The sequence below is a fragment of the Protomyctophum parallelum genome (assembly GCF_964188405.1).
Source record: "Protomyctophum parallelum genome assembly, chromosome: 7".
NCBI lineage: Eukaryota > Metazoa > Chordata > Actinopteri > Myctophiformes > Myctophidae > Protomyctophum > Protomyctophum parallelum.
In genome coordinates, this window is record NC_139705.1 from 12,373,605 (window position 1) to 12,396,084 (window position 22,480).

General features: G+C 44.2%; 1 protein-coding gene across 4 annotated transcripts in view; it reads left to right on the forward strand.

Moving 5' to 3' along the window:
- The window catches only part of ube4b (ubiquitination factor E4B, UFD2 homolog), a 35,576-nt gene extending 14,003 nt beyond the window's left edge, over nucleotides 1-21,573 (forward strand). For all 4 annotated transcript variants that reach the window (XM_083768692.1, XM_083768693.1, XM_083768694.1 and 1 more), the window contains 21 exons: nucleotides 5,242-5,383; nucleotides 5,809-5,909; nucleotides 6,123-6,237; nucleotides 6,755-6,838; nucleotides 7,743-7,799; nucleotides 9,175-9,291; nucleotides 10,431-10,529; nucleotides 10,616-10,729; nucleotides 11,054-11,252; nucleotides 12,362-12,500; nucleotides 12,595-12,694; nucleotides 13,401-13,528; nucleotides 13,804-13,902; nucleotides 14,058-14,293; nucleotides 15,273-15,399; nucleotides 15,741-15,885; nucleotides 16,214-16,348; nucleotides 16,627-16,818; nucleotides 17,052-17,226; nucleotides 19,779-19,925; nucleotides 20,189-21,573. In XM_083768692.1, the coding sequence (XP_083624818.1) occupies nucleotides 5,242-5,383; nucleotides 5,809-5,909; nucleotides 6,123-6,237; nucleotides 6,755-6,838; nucleotides 7,743-7,799; nucleotides 9,175-9,291; nucleotides 10,431-10,529; nucleotides 10,616-10,729; nucleotides 11,054-11,252; nucleotides 12,362-12,500; nucleotides 12,595-12,694; nucleotides 13,401-13,528; nucleotides 13,804-13,902; nucleotides 14,058-14,293; nucleotides 15,273-15,399; nucleotides 15,741-15,885; nucleotides 16,214-16,348; nucleotides 16,627-16,818; nucleotides 17,052-17,226; nucleotides 19,779-19,925; nucleotides 20,189-20,256 (2,719 nt within the window). In that variant the 3' untranslated portion in view covers nucleotides 20,257-21,573. The remainder of the gene's footprint in view (nucleotides 1-5,241; nucleotides 5,384-5,808; nucleotides 5,910-6,122; nucleotides 6,238-6,754; nucleotides 6,839-7,742; nucleotides 7,800-9,174; nucleotides 9,292-10,430; nucleotides 10,530-10,615; nucleotides 10,730-11,053; nucleotides 11,253-12,361; nucleotides 12,501-12,594; nucleotides 12,695-13,400; nucleotides 13,529-13,803; nucleotides 13,903-14,057; nucleotides 14,294-15,272; nucleotides 15,400-15,740; nucleotides 15,886-16,213; nucleotides 16,349-16,626; nucleotides 16,819-17,051; nucleotides 17,227-19,778; nucleotides 19,926-20,188) is intronic.
- The last annotated feature ends 907 nt before the right edge of the window (nucleotides 21,574-22,480 follow it).

Here is a 22,480-nt window from a genome sequence, read left to right on the forward strand (position 1 = left end):
GTGAGCTAGTGCATCTAGCCCCAGTGACGAGCTCCCCTTGATGGAGAAGAACAGATGGCACTTCGTGTTCCCTGCTGATGCAAACAGGTCCACTTTGGCCCTGCCGAACCTGTCCCATAATTGGTCTGCCACCTCCGAGTGGAGAGACCAGTCCGCGTAGCGGAGCTGGCCCCTGGATAGCAGGTCCGCTCCTGCATTCATGAGCCCCGGTACGTGACATGCTCTGACCGAGAGGTGTGTGTCGCACCATGTGATTAGTCTGTGGGCTAGTAGATGCAGGGTCTTGGATTTGAGTCCGCCCTGTTTGTTGATATAACACATCGTAGTGGTGTTGTCCGTCCTCAGTAGGACGTGGCGACCATGAATGAAAGGTTTGAATTGACGCAGTGCTAGTAGTACTGCCATCAGTTCTAGGTAATTGATGTGGGCGTTTCTCAGAGCACCGTCCCACACCCCCCTGGTCGCCATACCGTCTAACGTGGCGCCCCATCCCGACATGCTGGCGTCCGTCGTAACCACTTTCCTGGAGGTGATTATCCCCATAGGGACGCCCTCTGTGAGCATGGCTCTGTTTTCCCACCATTTGAGAGCCTGAACGCATCCCGCCGTCACTCTGACTTTCTGATGTCGGCGGCTGGTAAGGATACGTAGAGAGAGACCGCATCCATTCTTGGAACGGTCTCATATATAGCCTGCCTAGACGTATTAGTGATATGGCAGATGCCATGAGTCCTGCCATCCGCAGACACACGCTGAACGGCACCTTGTTCCCTATTCTGAATAGCGCCGTGCATTTGAGAAACGATTCCACCCTCTCCTGGCTCAGTCTGGCCGAGAAGGAGAGGGAGTTTAATGCTATGCCTATGTAATCTATCGATTGGGTAGGCGTCATCGTGCTTTTTGCATGATTTATAGTGAAACCCAGGGAGGACAACTGATCCATCACAAGTTTTGTGCAGATCAGCGCCTCTGCTGGTCGTCTATGTAAGAGACAATGCGAGCCCCTTGGTTACACAGAGGGGCTAATGCCGCTTGGGTGCATTTCACGAATACCCTGGGGGATAGTGACATCCCGAATGGGAGAACCATATATTCGTATATCCTCCCTTCGAATCCAAATCGCAGGAATTTCCTGTGTGGCGGATAAATCGGGATATGGAAATAAGCATCTTTGAGATCGATACTGGTGTACCAGTCGCCCTGGCGCAGACAACGTAGTAGAGTCGCTGCCGTCAGCATTTTGAATTTGAAAATTCGGAGGTATTTGTTGAGGCCTCTGAGATCCAGTATTGGTTGTAGCCCCCCCCCCCCCCCCTTCTTCTTGACCAAAAAATAGCGGTCGAGAAGCCTAGTGGCTCTCTCTGCAGTGGGCTCATATCGCCCGTGCCGAAGCCCCGTCCCACCGCTGTCGAGAGCCTGGTAACTCTCTGCGTGGTGGGCTCATGATGCCCGTGCTTAAGCACTATCCCACCGCTGCTGGGAGGCCTAGCGACTCCCTCCGCGGTGGGCTCATAATGCCCGTATGGGTTCGAGGTTGTTGTTTTATTTTGTTTTGTGGTAATATATGAGGTATTGATGTAATCAAACGCTTTATTACAAAATAAGGTTGTACATTTATCGAACATTTTTTGTACAAAAGTGCATTTGCATGTTTCAGAGCAGCAACAACATTTAGTGGAATGTTCACAGTGTCTTTCAATCTCATTGTGGGCAATATTCTCGTTTTTTTTACCTCTGGCTCCGATGTGGGGCCCGTGGCCTCTACAAACGAAACCGGGCTCGAACCCCCGGGCATGGGGGGGACGGTCCTCTGATCCCCCCCCGGGGAAAAGTCCCTCACGCTATCTAGCGTGGCCACGTCCTCGCCCGCGGTAGGCGCCTCTGCCACGGGGAGCTCCCCGTGGGATGTACTCTCGTGGCTGGCCGCAAGCGCGGCCAGCTGCCGCTCTATCGGTGGACTGACCGCGAGCCTGTCCCCGCTCCGTGCGGTACCTCCAGGGCACCCTTGAGTGGCCTCGTTCGGTCGGTGGACGGGCTGGGCTTCTTGTTGGCGGGCGGTGTGGAGGGGCAGCGTGTCTGGGTGGTTCTTGTAGATGACGCAGCCCCTCCGCGTTTCTCTTGCTGCTTTCCCCAGAGGCAATGAGCTCCGCCAGGGCTCCCTGGAAGAGATCCGTGGGGGCGTTGAAGACCCTCGGAGCCGTGTTGTCGATCGGTCCAGGAGGGTGGCGCGGAGTGTCCCGGTTGTGGGAAAAATGTCCGCCCACCGTGTACGCTCTTGCATGAAGCACAAAGTCATGGCCCTACCCAGGTACTCGACGGCGTTTCTGATCAAGAGCTTGGCCTCGTCGTTGAGACGTCTCACCTCTGCCTGCTGTTCAGCTGTGGGGGCGTCTCCTGCCAGCTCCAGCAGCACTGTGAGAGAGCCCTGTAGGAGCGCTTCAGCGTTCAGGGCTTTCGCTATGGCAGCGAGGTGATTATAGATTAGTCTGATCGAGGCTGAAGCCGCTCTATCTTTCGGATCCAGGAAAACAGGGTCTTTGCCAATGGGTCCGTACTGGGGTCGTGTCGGGTTGACTAGGTACCCCGCCAGCAGACGATCGGCCTCGGGTATGCCGTCCAATCCCGCTACCTTGGGGTCTGTTGTATCGACCGAGAAGGCGCCTCTGCTTCGGGGTGGATCAGCTGCATTTGGGCGTGCCCACGTGAGAGTGAGGAATTCTCTCACCCCCTCCGCATAGGGTAGCACATGCTTGTCCGGTGTTTTGGCGGCGACCGCCTTAACGCCTTGCCATAGTAGAGCCTGTGCTGGGTTAGTGGGCGCGGATGGTGCTGGCCATGGCCGTCCGCATCTGAGTGCTGCCGTCATGTATATTGCGAGCAGCTCCGTCTCGTCCCGGGGAAGTAGGTCGGGTATCGGGGCTACCTCGACGGGCGCCGCTATAACCTGTGGTGCGTTGACGGCCGCTATCGGGGCCGCCTGAGCCGCCCGCGGCAAGTGGGAGGTCTTGTGCGATTTCCATGAGCACGGCCACGGCGTCGTCGTTGTCGTACGGGACGGGGGCTATCTGAGCCTGCTCCACTCCGTCGATCTGAGCACCATCGTATTCATCCCAGTTGAAGTGATCCTCCTCACCTTCGTAATCGCCGTCGTCGACGAGGCCCTGTTCGTCCATTAGCCCGCTCCATGAGCGGCCCTCTGTGGCGGAGGGGGGGGGGAGGCCAGGGATGTTCGCCCAGCACCGCTGGTGACTGTTTGAGCCGAGGAGGAAGCAGCTGCGCTCGTAGCGGCGCCGCGGCTGTTAACACGCGGCCTAGCCCCCAGCTTAGAGTAGACGTCCGAGTGGACGTTCGGACCCGGCGGTGGCGGGAGATCAGCACGGGGGTCGTCTCTAGCGTCATACTCTTCCTTGTCGTAGTCCCCTTCCTCGATGAGGAGGTCGTCAATCGTGGAGAGGAAGTATTGATGGGCTCGCTTTCGGCGTCTTTGCTTCATGTGGTGGGTAGTTTCCACGCACATAGGGCACTTGCTTCCTCAGCATGGTCGAGCCCCAGGCAGTATAGGCACGTGGTGTGCCGGTCCATCCCGGACATCAGGTTCCCGCAGTGCTCCGTTCGGCAGAGCTTCTGGGGTAGGGGGACGGCTCCCCTTCGGTAGCGACGGGCCTCCGCCTTGGACCTTGTCGTCCCTTCCGCCATTTCTTGCAGAACTTTTCGTTCTTCAGCAAGGGAAGGAGACTTTGTGGGCTTATTCAACCTCGACAGGGGATGCTAACGTTAGCTTGTTTCAAACTGGGCTAGCGTTTAGCTGAATGGTGTTAGCTGCTTCTAGCGAGCTACACGTGTTGGAAATTGTTCTATTTGGTCCGGTCGAACACGGAGACAACAATATCCTTTCTTTTCTTTTCTTCGTGAGTGTAGCTTAAACACTAGCGAAAACACAAATTTCACCTCGTTGTACCGAGAAACTTACTGTGTCAATCGTCCTGTTGAGATTTGTTAGAAGTTTGGTCTTTCTTTAGTGATGAGCTTGTCTGTCTTAACGCAGAAGAAGAAAACGAATGACGCCCAGACAGCAGTGCAGGTGTTTATACCCTCGGGGGAGGGACGTGCGTGCACTGCGTCATGACGTAAAAAAGCCTGTCCTAATATCATTAGAACGTGAGTGTATAAGATTTCTTCTGTCTTACGTCCAAGAATGGACATAACCCATAGTGAATTGATTCTATTCTGTGGGTAAAACTAGCCAACACAGTATTTATAGTTGAATGATGTTAGGTTAATTCCCTTATCTGCTTCAAATGGCAATTGCAGGTTAATGGCGGAAGACCTGTAAGGTTTCTCTTTTTAAAGCCCAACATTCAGAAAACATGCACAAGTGCATACAGACCCGCACACCGACTGCACTTGCAATACAAACACTTTATTTTATTCAGTATTTTAGCTGTGACGTGAGCGCCCCCTCCTGAGATACTTCCGGGTCCTACTTTTGTGTCGCTTTTGTGTCCCCATAGAGTTATACTGTGACGCTCCGTCAGACTAAATCTGAGATGAAAACAACCACGAAAGTCTCATTTTACCGCTTTCCTGCACACATTCTAAATATGCCCCGAAATATTTTACCGAGCAAATGGCGCCACCTTCAATAATAATGATGATAGTCTTTATTGTCTCCACAAGTCCACATCATATATTTTTGTTGTCATGGACACTTGTACAAAACATTAATAATTCTACTCGAGTTGGAAGCATTAAGACCCATTTTAACCCTCAATGGCTTCCTTTCTGAAGAATAACGTAATTGTAAAAAGATTCACGCGTTTAGATCAAGCTATTTACAATGAGATGCGGACGGGAGCTGGTGCCACTTGGACCCGGACGTAACGTAGCACTACAAAATTACGTCTGACTTAAATACTGAATTGCAAGTGCAGATGGTGTGCAGGTCTTTATGCACTTGTGTGCATGTTTTCTGAATACATTGAGCCCTGCCTACGCACCCGTCTCAGAGCATATCAGGTGTGCATAAGACTTTGTTGCCTAAAGCCCAACATTGAAATGTTGGCTCTGTTTAATGCCTTTTTTCAGGACCACTGGAAAACATCTGCCTGTTAATCATACGTCGCCATTATATTTCATTGGCCCAGATGTACTTCTCATTGTGTTCTGTTTTTTTTTTTACTCTCCCTTTACCCTTCTCTTTGTCCTTGTCTCTCGTTTCCAACGCTCTCTTTCTCTCTTTAGTCTGGGTGCATCTGGTGGGGGGATGTCCTGCGATTCAGCCGGCGACCGCTTCACCATCGAAACGTGCAAAGAGACGGAGATGCTTAACTACCTCATTGAGCGCTTTGACAGTGTTGGCATGGAGGAGAGAAAAGCTCCCAAGGTCTGGACCACTGTTGGAACAGGACAAACAAATAACAAAAATCAAGACGTCTTTTTATTCAGATAATGTGGACTTTTTTGTTCTTTTAAATGAAGTAGAAAAACTTAAAAGCAAAAGCTTATCAAAATGATAATATTACCACAATGATAGAAATAAACCGTTATTTAACTGGTTTAAAGTCATGTGCTGTTTGCTTATCATTTTAATGGTTGATAAACTGCTCTTAGAATAACAGGCACAGCCCGTCCCTGTCTCGTATTCTGGTTTCCAAGGAGACTATCCATATAACCCTGATAGATGTGGAAACGAGAGGAGGATGTGTACCCCACAGGCCGCAGTGATTCAGCAGAATCTGAAGAAGGTTGCCCTGACATTGACAGCCGTAATGCTTATCACACCTCTTTGTCTTTTTTTCTCCCTCTCAGATCTGCAGCCACCCCAGTGTCAGCCAACTTCTCAGCAACATACGCTCTCAATGTATTTCTCACGCTGCACTGGTCTTGCAAGGCACTCTCACCCAGCCCAGGTCAGCCAGCCAGCCAGATCTCTCTACTTTGACATTTCACTGTGTTAATTTGTTCTCCTTTTGCCATGTGTCATTTTATGTGGGCACTTTGTTCCTTTGGTCTTCTCTGTGAATGAGTCTCCATAGCAACTACTCTCTCCCCTTGCTTCCACACACATTCACACTGGGTTTAATTTTGTTTTATAACTCAATATGACTTGTGTCTCCGCACAGGAGTCCTCTTCAGCAATCTCTGCTGGTACCTTATATGCTGTGCCGGAACCTCCCATACGGCTTCATCCAAGAACTTGTCCGCATCACCCATCAGGAGGATGAGGTGTTCAGACAGGTGGGAGGCACAGTAGGCCACCAAAAAAACAAACATTTCTGAATAAGTTTGTACACTACCAGGTTCCTTATTTGATTGAAATTGAGCTTCAATGTTATCGCAATAAGCTAAACGTGTCATTCTAAACAGTCGGATTAGGAAAATATTTTAGAATCCCATGATGAATGTAGGCTCCTCCCACAATTTGACAGACTCACTCACTCAATTCAACTTGCACAATATGACAAGGTGGATAATCACGATTTGTGTGACGTATTAAGCTGGAAAACAAACTAAAGCAACAACAAAAATACATTTTCCACAAAGACCTTTCTTGGTGCATTAACCATATTTTAGGCATGTCGGAAGAGACAAACCTTCGTTGAATAGCAGATCTACAAGCTCATTCTGAGGAATTGCAAATAAGATTCACACTGAGGATTTTACTGTGGTCTGAATGTTATTTCTTATTTTATTTATTTAATTGATATACATGATATTTTCACAAACTATACTTTGATTTGTCTGTATTTTACAGATCTTCATTCCCATCCTTCAAGGGCTGGCTTGGGCAGTGAAAGAATGTTCCTTTGACAGTGATAACTTTAAATATCCCCTCATGGTAAGTTTATATATATTCCAGTCCATCTTTTTTTTTTTTTTTAACCAATCAATACAACTAGTGCAATTTAATGTAATTAGTTAGAACCTGGTGGTGTTGGTTAGGACACTGACTGGCTGACAACTAGTATTGCCTGAAGCTCATAAGAGTAATATATCTCCTGACCTAGGCTTTACTGGCATAGTTGTAGAAATTATTTTAGTCTCTTGTGTGAGATCCAGTACGAATCATGGCAAATAAATTACATAAACGTTTGAAGTACCGTAGCTCTCATGGTATTTTCAAAAACCTTACGCCTAGAGGGGGTGATCTATCTGATCTATCTTGCACACTTTTTTTTAAATTTGGGTTAAATATTTGTATTTCATCATATTGAATTATATCCCACCCCTCTTTCTAGTATATACTGTCTATCTAACTATAGAGACTATCAGTCTCTTCCCTATTTCTTGACCCATTCTCTCCTATGTATAGTTGATTGTCCCCACACATCTCCTTCTTGGGTTTGACTGTAGGAAAGATCTCTTGCTAATTTGATGAGCTGTACTTAAACCATGCGCAAGGAAGACTCCAACCATAATAGTCTCAGTGTTGAATGCATAGATGGAAATATTCAGTGCATAGGCTAGGATGCATCTTGAAATTCCATGCTGGGGAAAAAACTGATCTACAAGCTCACAATGCATCACTGTAATACATTGTGAGCTTTTAGATCTGCTATTTGCCAATTATTAATATTTCAAATTTGATCTGGGACTGCCACCCATCTCAGCTTCAAGATTGTGGGTGTGTTGGTGAAAGCAGTATCAAATTTTCTTGTGAGCCAAAATTGTGATCTTTTTGTTTTTAGTGAAAGGTTTCCAGTGACGATATGTTTGTAACATTTGTTGTTCTGCTTCCTCAGGCATTAGCTGAGCTCTGTGAAATCAAGTTTGGAAAGACTCACCCCATATGCTATTTGGTGAGTGTGCTACACACTACTGCCTCCAAAACAAGCTTTTCGGGTCATTCGTTCCTCTGGATAAACTGTTAAAATGGGCACCAGTCAACAATGCAGACTGCTTTGGACATTTCAGATTGAGCTCATGTTTGGTAGTCCTTGTAGAATAACTGCAGCAATGCCTTATCTGAATTGTACTAGATACCAGCTGTCCCACTTGACCAAACCACAGAGGAATGCACTCGGCTTAGTTTATTTATGGCACTTTCCCGTGGCTAGTGTTTAGAAGAATGACAAGATAAAGTTCCTTTTGTTGAAGAATAATGACTGGGCTTATGTTTAGCCTTACTGCAATTTTACAAATCAAATATATTATCACTGGTTTGAAGTTACATTTAAACTCACTGGGTTAAAATGCATGATGTGATGTCTGAACTGTTTATTGTCTCCACCAGGCCGAAGGCATGTGGGGAGAGTATGTTTTGCACTCCGTCCGTCCGTGTGTCCGTGTGTCCGTCCGTGTGTCCGTGTGTCCGTGTGTCCGTGAACAGCTAATCTCGGCCACCGTTAACCCGGTCGATGCCATATTTTGCACACACACTCCCTGGATGCCAACCATGAACCTCTGCCCCAAACTTTCCAGAACGGCCTGTTATAGCGCCACCAGGAGGCCGCTTTGTGCAAAACAAGTTTTTCGATGCCATATTTTGCACACACACTCCCTGGATGCCAACCATGAACCTCTGCCCCAAACTTTCCAGAACGGCCTGTTATAGCGCCACCAGGAGGCCGCTTTGTGCAAAACAAGTTTTTGCACAGTACACCTACAGATTTTCTCCAAACATCACGCAAATTGGTACACAGTCTCTCTAGAGCCATTCAACGAAACGGGTCTTTCAGATTTATCAGACTCCATCCTGATTGGTTAAGATTGGCTTCCAAAGTTCACAGGAGTGCTCAGTTTCAAACAAAATGCTGCAAATCATGAACACATCGCGTGATTTCCGTGAAATTGTGCACCCACATTCCCACTAGGCCGAGGACGAAATGCCACATCAACAATTTCAACTCAGCCTCAAGGTGGCGCTATAACTGGCCGAAAAGTGTTTTTACCTCTAACTGCACGGATCTGTGGATAACCTGGTGGAGACCTGTGCCCGGAAGGGCACTTTTTCTAGTTTACATTTGAGAAGACCCTTACTGAGATCAGGTTGCATTGTGTGAGCAATTTGGTCTTGCTCAAGTACACTTAACAGAACCTTGGCTGTTGATGACCACATATTGCCTAGCCTGCTGCAAGTGAAGTTTTTGTTTAGCAAAAAGTGTCAAGCAACGTAGTATAAAAGTATCCGTTGGAACCCAAACTAAATCGTCACTCTCTCTTTGTTGTGTGTAGATGACATCATTACCCCTGTGGTGTCCCAAGTCTTTGAGCCCTGGATGTGGTAGAGAGATCCAGAGACTGTCTTACCTTGGAGCCTACTTCAGCCTGTCTGTCTTTGCAGAGGATGATGTGAGTCACACTCGGTGATCGGACAGACTGTCTAGTTCATAAAATAATAGAGAAAATCAACAAATATGATTAACTCCAAAAAGCTAAACAAAAAACAGCCTAGTCTCGTGTAGTTCAAAATGGGCCTGAAAATGTATGACTGAATTGGGCTGCCAGAACAATTACTGTAATTTTGGGCCAAAGGAGAAAAATAATAAATAAAAGCGAGTGTGCCGGCTCAATTCACAGTACAGGAAACTGGATGAGAGGGAGATAGTGTGTCACATAATTTATTTTTATTATATTTTTTTCATTCCTGAGCCAATAATTTGATGACCGGGTCATTGGTCAATAGGAGTCTTCACCGGTATTCAAATTTTTGGTGTAGGAATGCGACAAAAGATCTCCAAGGGTGCACACTTGTTTCTTATATAGCCTTTAGATCTGATACTATTAATTAAAAATACCTTAATAATTATAATAAGCGCAGCATGAGCCCGGGTCTGGCATGGTCGGATCGGGTAGAATTTGAGAAGTTGGAGTACTCTGACCTCCTCCAACACCACGCCCTCTCCCGTTCCCTCAGGTCTGGTGATGCCAACCTCTCGGACATCCCCAAAACAAAAAAAACGTACCTGGGGTGACTGGGCTTTCTCCGTTGCAGCCCCCCTTCCTCTGGAGCTCAATCGCACTTCACATCAAAGTCGCCCCCAGCCTTGCTGTGTTCAAAGACTCCCTCAAAACCCACCTATTCAGACTCTCTTTCCCCACCCAACTCCAATCAAATCTGCCTTTTAGTCTTAGCTTACTGTTTTTTCCATAAATTATTTGCCTTTTAAAATTTAAATAATTATCTTATGTTTTATTTGTTTTGTAAAGCGATTTTGGGTACCAAGAAAACGCTATTTTTACGGAGATCGCCGATTGGCTGGTCATTTGAGACTAATTATTCCCTAGCAATATTCAAAGGAATACTGCTGGCAAAACGAAGCAAAACAATTCTATGAAAAACGTGGTAATGAATAACAAGCGAGATGTAACCAGGCGCTATGCACAATTTATTTATCTTTCAACTTGTTTTTCTGAAAGTCTTTTTTCTAATGCCATTTACAGTGTGTGCAAGTACAGTGTTTCTATGGTGTTTTTGTTTTCATTTTCAGACCAAAGTGGGAGATAAGTACTTCTCAGGCCCAGCCATCACTATTGAGAACACTCGAGTAGTCAGTCAATCCCTGCAACACTACCTGGAGGCCGCAAGGGTAGGCTCATACTGTTTGCATCCTTTTTTAAACCAGTGATGATGGCATCATTTCATGTGCCTAAATCTAATTATGTTTTTCATCAGGGTGACCTGTTTAAAATCCTTCACAACATTTTGCTCAATGGAGAAACGCGTGAAATGGCTCTTAGTTACATGGCAGCTCTAGTCAACTGTAATGTGAAGAAAGCCCAGTTGCAGGTAAGAAGCTAAAAGTCTTAACGGTATTCACTCGGCATCCAGTTTATAATATTTTGATGGATGCCTTTGCAATTGTACTGCTTGGGTGCATTGTAAATATATATATTCGTACTAATTGGTGGTTGAAGTTGGATAACGTTTTGATTGTGTATTCACTATTCATACATCAAATCAACATTTCTATAGAATTTAAACAATACAAAGTCCTGAACATTAAGTTCCCCATTAGGGGTTTAGGTGTCCTTTTGTTTCCAACACAAAGTTATCTCTGCATGTTCTGTTATAGCGACCCTCTTCTTTATTCCTCCTCCTTCCCCCCCCCAGACTGACGATAAGCTAGTATCGACAGATGGCTTTATGCTGAACTTCCTGTCAGTGCTGCAACAGCTGAGCATGAAGATCAAACTGGAGACGGTGGACCCATACTATATATTCCACCCACGCTGTCGTCTTCAGGTCAGCTCTGAGGAGACCCGCCTAAAGGCCACCATGGAGGAACTCAAGAGCTGGCTATCTGAGCTACGTAAGTCGTTCGACATTATAAGATTACTAAATCCAATGCAATTTATTGTCTGATAGAGCAGCAGTTCTCAAACTATGGGTCCTGGCTTGGAAGGTGCTGTTAAGGTTGTGCATTGGCAACTGTAAAAAACCAACCAACGTGAAGAGGACGGCCACTTGCCTCCTCATACACACACAGCTCCCCCTTCAACATCGACTGAGCAACACAAGACAACACACACAAGCCCTTGCAGAGGCTACTCCGAGAGCCAGAGGGTACAAATGCATGGACCACAGGTTCGCCAAAAACAAATCCCTCATAATATAGGGTTATGGTATAAAATAGTTTGAGAAGCCTTGCGATAGAGGATATACATTGTTTACAGCATTGTTAAAAAAAACAATGCTTATTTATATTTTGTTTGTCTGTGTAATGTTTGTATTATGCAACAGCAAGCAGAGTTTGTAAAGTTACATCATGGCAGACATAATTGCCATTTTGAAGTTCTGAAATGTAGTTTGTTTGGATGCTCTGAGTCTAGAGACATTTTCATTGCTTCTCACTTACGAATATGAATGATTAACATGCTGGATAATGAATATGACTGATCCAATTTGACATAAATTGTCCCTTTGTGATTATCTCAATCAGTCATTCTGCTTAATCTGGAAGCAGTTATTTGTAGGCTACATAAACCTCAGCCTCTTCTCAGACTATTTCAGATTGAACTGAAATATCGTCCGCCTCTACTCTTTTGTGATTGGTAACTTCTAAAACCGGCATTGATGAGTTCTGCAGAAGTTTAGCATACACACTGCAGAAACAGATATTTATTAACTTAAAAAGCGAGCAACAGTGCATCCACCACGCATTCAACAGCAGATTTACGGCTAAAGACGCTTTCCAACACTTACCGAGTTACCTTAAGCTTGTGCAAAATGTGTATGGTTATAAGTGAAAAATGTGTTGCTAAAATGACTACAGCAGCATCACAATTTTCTTTTGTAATTGCTCTTTAACAAACCTCGTAATGTTTGGTTTGGTGTTCTCATTTGGTGGTGTTCATCAGTACACATCTACATTGTGTATTTATTGTTTCACGTATTAATAGTTTCATGTTTTTTGAACAGATGAAGACCCTAACAAGTTCTCAGAACCCAAGTTCCCAACCGAGTGTTTCTTCCTTACGCTACACTCACACCACCTGTCAATCCTGCCAGGCTGCAGGCGCTATATCCGCAGGCTGCGTGCTATTCGTGAACTCAACAGGTACACATGCACTCATTCAGATTGTCCTAAATGTGCAGATTGTCATAACATGTTGTAGGTGAATATTAACCCATTGTTGTTTTTCTTATGTTAGAACCGTGGAGGAGCTTAAGAATAGTGAGAGCCAATGGAAAGACTCACCGCTAGCCAGTCGACACAGAGAGATGCTCAAAAGATGCAAAACCCAGCTTAAGGTTGGTCTCTCCTGGTCTTTTCTTCACCTCCTTTATCTCTCCTTTCTTAGGATACATTCACACTAAGCACCTACGAAAACGGGCACCAACATCTTTGCATTAACCACTATGAGAAATGACCAAACGGTGACCACATAGCAGCCGCTTTTAGACGCCTGTCAGAGCGCTTTTTTCTGGGCAAGCAGGGCTCTTGGACGAGCAGAGCTGCTCATCCAAGTTGATGGTCTCACAATGCCCCGGTATCGGACGTTCAACCTTACTCGATAAGCTTGCCAGCAGTTTTCCTGGAGCCTGCTTCAATTTTGTGTGTGTGTGACTGTGTGTGTGTTTAGACCGTGATGTATACGTATGCGGAAGTGCCGTTGACGTCTGTGCTCTGACGTCAGTCACTTTAGCTCTGCTTTTTCAACCCAGCTTTTGTAGCTTCCGTTTCTCTAATCCACCCTTACTCACTCCGTCCGTCTAAAAAGTCTATTTCTCTTCAGCGTTAATATTGTAACCTCGACACAGCATAACATCAGAAAAGATCCCAGAATTTCCGCGCTCTGTTCAATCACCACAAATGCCGCCTAGATTCTGAGAAACAGGAACTGGACTTTTATTTCTATTATTATTTTTATTATGCTAGATGTGAGTGTCGAATGCGTGTGAACCTCTAGGTTCATTATAAGTGCTGTGCTAATGACGTGTGACTTTGTCCTTTCAGAAACTGGTGCGGGCCAAAGCCTGTGCTGACGCCGGCCTTCTGGACGAGAACCTGCTCCGCAGATGTCTGCAGTTCTACAGCACGGTCATTCAGCTCATTCTACGCATGGTGGACCCTGCCTACCCACTGTGAGTCAAACTGACAGACCATGCCACTATTGCAAAATTTACATTTAGTCCTTTTTAGTGTCTGTAATATTGTTGCGCTTTCATTGCAGATCAACAACAAATGAGAGTAACATGTTTTATTTTATTTTTGTATTCTGGCTTTTCTTTCCTTTGATAGTTTTAATTGTAGAGAGGGAGGAAACCATCAGTGTCTTAATTGTAGAGGGGGAGGAAACCATCAGTGTCTATGTGGTACGCACCTTAACAGCTTTCGTATTTTCCTGTCTTTTGCACAGCATCACCCTGCCACTGAACCCTGAGATTCCTAAAAGCTTTGCTGCTCTGCCCGAGTTCTACATTGAAGACGTAGCCGAATTTCTGCTTTTTGTAGTCCAGTGAGTTATATGGTTCTTATCTCAAACAACAATAGACTGTTGACGACAAGAAAAAAACATTTGTACGCCAGCATCTAAATTTTGGGGGAACATAACAAGCTGTTCTTATTTGCTGTCTTGCCCCTTTCTCCTTCCTCCTTCTCCCTCTTCCCCAGGTATTCCCCACAGGTCCTTTATGAGCCATGCGTGCAGGACATTGTGACCTTCCTGGTGGTGTTCATCTGCAGCCAGAACTACATCAGGAACCCCTACCTTATTGCCAAGCTGGTGGAGGTGCTGTTTGTCACTAATCCAGCTGTACAGCCGCGGACGCAACGGTTTTCTGAGATGATGGAGAACCACCCGCTGTCTGTCAAGCAACTGGTACCCGCTCTCATGAAGTTCTACACTGGTGAGGCTCTAGCAAATTAAAGATACAGACAGTTCTTCATTATGTAAGAAATTATAGTTAATCAGATATACGTATAGCGTCCAATATTGTATGTATAAGAGTCGGTTCTAATCAGTGTCAGGAGTAACGGGGTGCATACTTAGTTTAGACTAGTCATTGGTTAGACAAAATGGTTGGTGAGGGGTGTGTTAAGACGACCGGATTAAGGTTGGTGAGGGGTGCGCTAAAACAACCGGATTAGGTTGGTGAGGGTTGCGTTAAGGGTTGGGAGAGGGTTAAGTTTAGGTTTAGGTGTGCTGCCCCGTGGGAGGTGAGGGTTTGAGATGGGTTGTATTTGACTAATTACTGGTCTAACCAATGACTAGTAGTGTAACTGATTACTTTCCCAATTCAATACAAAAATTAATGGGGCTCAATACTTGGACTACAATGTTGACGATGGTTAATGTGTCCTCTGGGAATGTAATAACTTCTGCACCATATACATGTGGGAATGCAAAAGTTTCTTTCCCTATTAACCGATTACCTTTATAATGCAATGACATAGTTACTGCTTTCAAAAGATCGCTATAACTTTTAAGCAACGTACTAGGTGTGTCCCGACACTTTTTTCGTTCCCGATCCGATCCCGATATCACAATTTCTGTGTTAGCCGATATCCGATACCAGTGTTGTGATCTCGTGTTGTGTTAATAGCAGACTCCTCACTTATATGTGCACTTGCAGTTTGGGCAACTCGGAAAGCAAACTCCACATGCCCCAACATTGTATTTACCTGCCATAGTGTCAACCCCTTACCCCTGTGTCGGATTGGTGGTTAGACTGGCATATTCGCAGATACCGATATGACAAATAAGGGCCGATACCGATACAGTATCGGGACATCTCTGCAACGTACCCAACATCACTACTTATACTAAATGGTTCTAATACGCTGTAGTTGTGTCACAAAACTGACTCTGTACCACATTCCATTCAGATGTGGAACATACTGGTGCCACCAGTGAATTTTATGACAAGTTCACCATTCGCTATCACATCAGCACCATCTTCAAGAGTCTTTGGCAGAACATCGGCCACCACGGCACTTTCTTGGAAGAGTTCAAGTGAGTTTGCTACATTATCCTTTGTGTAGAGTCTGTAGACAAATGAGTGTGCGTTGGAAGTCAACCAGCCACCTCCATAATTCACTGACAGTTGCAATATTATGCCACAGAATTAGTACATTTTGGATCACACAGGTTTCTGGACCAATGCCTTCTAAACAGATAGAGAAGATTAATTTATTACCGACTTCAAAAGTGATTGAATTAGTTCATTTGTCCTCCTTGCAACTGTTGTCAAGAATTATTTTTTAATTAATCCATCAGAGGGAACAGCATCATTACTGTGACCAAATCCTGACAATTTAATGAGACCCTTTTATTGTGCTCTCCCCTTCTCATAGTTCTGGGAAGCAGTTTGTCCGCTACATCAACATGTTGATCAATGACACCACTTTCCTGTTAGACGAGAGTTTGGAGTCCTTGAAACGCATCCATGAGATCCAGGAGGAAATGAAGAACAAGGAGCAGTGGGATCAGCTGCCCAGGGTTAGAACATCATCTATGTGTATCTGTCTCTCCCGTGCATAACTCGGGAACCAACTGCCTCAAACTTTACGTGTGTGTCCCACTGTCCCATATGACCTGGGTGCAGAGTGGCAATTCGATCGGACCAACGGTTCTGAGGACTGAAAAACAACATCAACAACAACAACAATGTATTTATTTATTTATTAACCTCAATAGGGTACCAGAAGATTGGCGTAGAGAGTGGGAACAGTTAATGTGGTTGGCTACTTGCATGCCTAACCTCAGCCAAGCTTTGAATGGATTCATGAATTTAGGACAAACGTGGTTCTCCTCATCCCTAACCTAGGAGCAGCAGCAGAGTCGCCAGTCCCAGCTAACTCAGGACGAGCGGGTGTCTCGCTCCTACCTGGCCCTGGCCACAGAAACGGTAGACATGTTCCACATCCTCACCAAGCAGGTCCAGAAACCCTTCCTCAGGCCCGTAAGTATTTGTATTTGTATTAGTAGTAGTACACACAGACGTTTCTACTGTTTTAGGAATCGAATGGTTCATCTACTGTTCTGTCTACACTCCTGGTGAATGCAATAGATTTTTTATCCATTTGTAAAACAAAATGTGTCAATGCCGTTTTGATAGTGCCTTGTAAATTAATGTAATTATAATTTAAAATGTGCATACACACTTGTAGGACAATGTATACCAGGGCTTGTTATTTTTTTTAATTATACTGTACTTTGTACAATACTCTGTATTGCTAGGAACTGGGTCCTCGTTTAGCAGCCATGCTGAACTTTAACTTGCAACAGCTGTGTGGGCCCAAGTGTCGAGACCTGAAGGTGGAGAACCCTGAAAAATACGGTTTTGAGCCCAAAAAGCTCCTGGACCAGCTGACGGACATCTACCTACAGCTTGACTGTGCCCGCTTCGCCAAGGCCATTGCAGATGACCAGGTGGGCATTGATGACAAGACACTTAAAGATTTAAATGTATTTGGTTAGCCAAGTTTTATTTCATATAAAAGGGATTTGATGAAGTGGATAGCCTGGTGTTCTTGAAATGTTTTTCTTATTTTTAAAACAAAAGGAAAGTAGATTATCACATTTTCACAAGTGGATGGACATGTTCACGACCTTTTCTCACAGGCTTGTTTCAGACCAAGTTATTTTTCCCCCTTATTCTCCAGCGGTCTTACAGCCGAGAGCTCTTTGAGGAGGTCATCTCTAAAATGAAGAAGGCTGGCATCAAGTCCACCATTGCCATCGAAAAATTCAAGCTGCTATCGGAGAAGGTGGAAGAGATTGTTGCCAAGAATTCTCAGTCTGAAATGGACTACAGTGATGCTCCTGATGAGTTCAAAGGTGAACACTTAACACTTATGATGCCTAGGACATCCACACATGTCCTATCAAATAAAACTGGTGTGTCTGAGATGTGTGGAGGACATGTCTTAAGTTATTTTTATCGATATAAAACGGGATTGCTAAAAAAGGTTTTTTGACAGCGGCTGTTGCTTGGCAACGCCTTGCTTGTCCATCCACCTGTTTTGCCACGCGAGCAGGCATTCACTTCCTGGTTTACGGCAAGGACTATTGAAAGAGGACGGGAAGCGAAGACTGGAAGGAAAGAAACATGCACAATGGGCTATATGCAGCCAACACTTCCGTGTTCAGTTGCGCATGTTTCTTTCCTTCCAGGGAGCAACATGGAGTCCACAGTACGGTCTTCGCTTCCCGTTCTCTTTTAATAGTCCTTGGTTTACGGCAAGGAAGCTTAGAGAAGGAAGTGTTATGGTCACGTGACTGTGCTGCGCCATGACACTTTCATGGGAGACAAATCTCGGACCGGAAATTACATGAATACAAAGCAGTGAATGGAGCAAGCTTGACCAGCTCATAACATTATTTATTAACCATTGAGACCTGTGTCATATAATCGGTTCAGGCATATAAAAGAAGACATATCACAGTTTGTTTTCTAATCACTTGCTTTTTGATGTGCAGAGTGCACAGTACATCATTTTATTTGAGGATTTTAACAGCAGCAGGTATCGTTTCTGTTCCGGATTCCGCAAGATTTGGCTGCCAGACAGGAAACGGTGGACAGTCTTGCGATACTTGGCACATTCATTTCAGATGCGTACTTTTTGCTCTTTAGATACCTCTATAAAATTACACGGTGTACACATCGAAAAGCATCATAGCAGACAATGCGTTATGTTTTCTGTTATTTGCCAGAAGCGATTACTTTACAAAAGGTCTGTCATTCAGAAATAGTGTTTGTTCATGAGCTGTCACTGAGCTCTCATTGACTAGAAAGACTAAAACGAAATATGAACTAAAACGAAAATACTAAACAGTTTGTTTGTCCCAGAGGGGCGATTTGGTTCACAGCTAGGCATAACACAGGCAGATAACATGAATCACATAAAACACAGTAAATAAGCACATGGTACACAGAACAATAAAACAGGATGGCAGTTCAAGGTAACAGTGTAGCATTGAAATTCATAACATTTTCAGAAACGATTGTGTAAAGAATTCCTACAAGTGAGTCGGGTGACAAGTTACCTCCTCCTCCTATCGGCATTTAGAGCCTGGATAGACACCGGCACGAAGGAGATTTTTGTCCTTTATGTTTAGGTTTCCATACCAACAAATGATTAATAATAATAATAATAAAGAAATTAACTAAAAATGTATATTTCATAATGCTTGTTGAGCATGTCTGTGTGCATTTGTGTGTGCGCACGTGCATGGATGTGACATCCATGGCGCCCCCAAGTAAAAAAAATCACTACACCACTGGCAAGCTGATAACACTGATTACTACATGGACTTAAGACAGTAAAGGGAACTGACTGAACCGGTTTGACCTGGTGATGTCCAAGAGTCAGTTACTTTGACATCTGCGCCGATCTCAAATCAGTTGCAGACAGAAAGTAACACGAGAAACTCTACTGTGGTAGAATTCCAGCCATTTTGCAATGGATTTGTGGCTAATGGAGGTCGTATAGACAGCTTAGAGCAAGGATCCTATAACCACAGACTTAATATAATCTAGGGTGGGAACGTGGCCCACATACCACCTTTGATTGCTAGACATGCTAGCATGCCCACCACACTCGAATGGAGTGTGCCGTACAAGACACACGAGTGTCAACTTTCTACACGGAGTTAAAAGTTCCCCCATGGCAGGTCTTATTTTTAAACGAGTCGCACCACAGCAACCTTGTGACATTTCAGTACAGGGCATGTTTTAATCTCATTATCTTAATGAGATTTTTATTGGCCATTTCCTTTGCTGGGTTTTTGGGAGGTGCACTAGTTAACCTGTCACATAAAATACAGTAAGCATACAGTATACTGTATATATGACTGTGTAAAGCTCTCTGTGCCCCACATTTGAGCTGTTGCTCAACCAGACAAAATAAACTTGGTTGTTCAAGTATTCACTTTTATAGGAGACTATAAAAGTGTGATGTGACAGTGAAGTGTGGCTGTGACAGTTAATCTATTGAATTAATTATAGAAGAGGATCAATTTCTTTCCCTGTTGATTTATTAATATGAAATGCATTTAATTTTTTTCTCCCCACTGGTGAACGTTACAGGAGGTTATTTGGCGTGCGATATGAATTGCAAGCTTATCATAAACCCAATAGCATACAATAGTGTCATATAATTGCCAAATCGATAGCAGCTCTGCGGTGGAGTGCATGAAAAATCTCTTGAATGGTGTGGAAAAACAGCTAGAATCCTTTTGTGCCTGTCTCTGCTGTCCCCATCCCAGCTCTCCTACCATCTGTCTTAATGAGGGAAAAAATAATATATACTGTGTATCGGGAGGTAGACTGTTAACTTGGCCTTTAAAACAATGTGTGTGTGTGTATGTGTGTGTGACTGTTCTAATAGACCCTCTAATGGACACCCTGATGACTGACCCTGTGATACTGCCCTCTGGGAATATCATGGACCGCTCCATCATCCTGCGCCACCTGCTCAACTCCCCCACTGACCCCTTCAACAGACAGCCACTCACTGAGAGCATGCTGGAGTCAGGTAACTGACACACCATGATTCTTTCTCACTGTCGAGTAGAAAACAATATAGTTCATGCAACATTGGTTTTTCCACAGTTGTTTTTTTGCTTGTTTGAGATGGATGTGTTATGAATGGCAAGTTGCCAAAATGCCACAGAATCCAATCCATACATACTTGCTCCGATATGAACAGATCTTTAAAGACACAGAATCCATACAAAGACGGCACAGATGTCAAAAAGCGAAATATTTTCCTTTTTTAACCATATATTTTCTTTTCAGTTCCTGAGCTGAAGGAGAGGATCCAGGTGTGGATGAGAGAAAAGCAGGGAGGAGGACGACTAGTGTAGATGGCCTGCCCCAACTTCTGCCCTATTAACCATCAACTAAGGGATGTTACCAACTTGCCTGAATTCAGTATCACCACCACCACCAAGAAAAGAAATTATTCAGGACAAAAAAAAGGAAACCTTTTTTGATTTTTATCCACCTTTTATCCTTTTTTGGTCTCAGACCATCATCAAAAAACAAAACATAATAAAGATAAGACTTTTAAATGGGTTTTTTCTTTGTGTATATATCTGAATATATACATATATTTAATGAGAGGTAGTCAATGCATTACAATGCTGCAAGAATGTTTCCAACACCTAACAGTTTTAGCAGCAAGGTGCATTAATTTGCTTCACTGATAATATTCTTTTTCTCTCTGTTTTGTAAGACTGTATGTTGTCTTCGTTAGAGACATCCAATTATGTGAAGGGGAGTGGAATACATTTAGGGAAGGGGTGCGGATGGGGTTCTGATATAATGGCTTGCCGGTGACAATGACAAGCTTAAAGGACTTCACATAATGCTGCTCCTAGTCATACAGCCAACAAATGTCTGTTAACACTCACGAGGCTCTGAAATGAGAATTATACCCTAAAGGATGTAGCTCAACGTGAACTCTAGCTAAAGGCTGATTTATACTTTTATCATAATGACCGCATCGCTTGTTGAAAGACATTTTTGGTGAGCATCGTGGTTGTGCGATAAAGTGTAAATTAGGCTTAAAATGTCTGCTTTCTATTGGAGTACAGTGGGAAGTCAAGCAGCTGTATGGCAGATACCTGTACGGTTGGTCATTTCTAGTTTGTTGTTTTTTTTTTTTGGTTTGTTTTCTTCTCCCTAATGACAGAGTGAATTTACTTTGTGTGTGCATGGCCTAAAGTCCATAACCTCCTAAAGCCTGAGGTATACTTGGTTGTGCATTGTGTCTCGCACCGCAAAGGGCAGATCTACAAGCTCACAACGCATTGTGTTGGGAGCTTGTAGACCTGATGTTTTAAGTGCATGAAATGGTGTGCAACCAAGTGTAAATCAGGTATAAGCGCCTCGTGGACTCATCTTTTTGGGCAAAAAAAAATGGCCGAACGAGAGAATGTAGCATGAACACACTGGTGACACAAGTTGTACCATAGGAGCACACCATTGGAAAAGAGAGAGGAAAAGGCTGGTCTTAAGAATGACCAACATATCTCTCAACTGATGGGCTCTCTTTCGTAAAGCGCACTGTACCTAACTTGACCTTGCTGACCTTAACTGTACAGGAATCTATTTCCTTTAACCACATACCTGTTTTGGAAGCTAGGATTTTGAACTGAAATAAACGATGATGCACACATGTTAAAGAAGGAGTCTTTTGTCGATTATTAATTAATCAGTAGTTTATTTTTTGATTATTACAATCGGAATCAGCTTTGTCACATCACAGGTGTAATGACTGGGGGGGGGGGGGAGGACTTTGAAAGTCTATAATATAAACTCTTTGAACAGAAAATACCACTGGGAGAACTGGAGGTCTAACAAACAACACGGATATCAAAATGTATACAGCTGAGATGGATTGAATCACTGTCGGCTTTGTGAGCTCTATGCAAAATGTAGTTACAATGTCCTCCCAGCTAGACGGCGCCCTTTCCAGTGACCCTGAGTGTGCTACTGTGCTCTGGTATGAGGCCTTGTGCTGGTGCTAGTGCGGTGACAGCGCTGGCTGGGGAGCGGTGAGGAGAAATCCTGCAGTGTGGCGTCACGAGGAGAAAAAAAAATGTTCTCTCTACATCCCATGGCTCGGAGGGATGAGCGGCGCCTGCTGTGATTGGTTTGTTGGTCAATGGTTGTCATTCAATTTCTAACAAAATAGTTATTAGACTGACTTGAAAGTACTTTATTTTTTCTTTCAGAAACTTATTTTGTGTAGTGTTTTTATTTTATTTAATTTTTTTCATTCAGTTTGTAGAATGGTACAGTTCAATACAAAATCTGAGATTAAACAATTTCTATGCAAATAAAAAAGAAATAAACATAGGCGACAGTAAAAAATAAAGTGCAGTTACAGGTGCTAGTCTGAAAATTTGTAACAAAGTGGATGTAATTTCCCGTATTCTGGTGGATTTGGGGAATTTTATATTTGTATCAGGCTTTACTATACGGGATCCATTAAAAATCCTTTGACCACGCAAAAAGGGTGAAATTCTATTAAATCCCCCAAAAGCAGGAGAAATGCTGCTGGCGCAGGACTCAGGAGTCGTG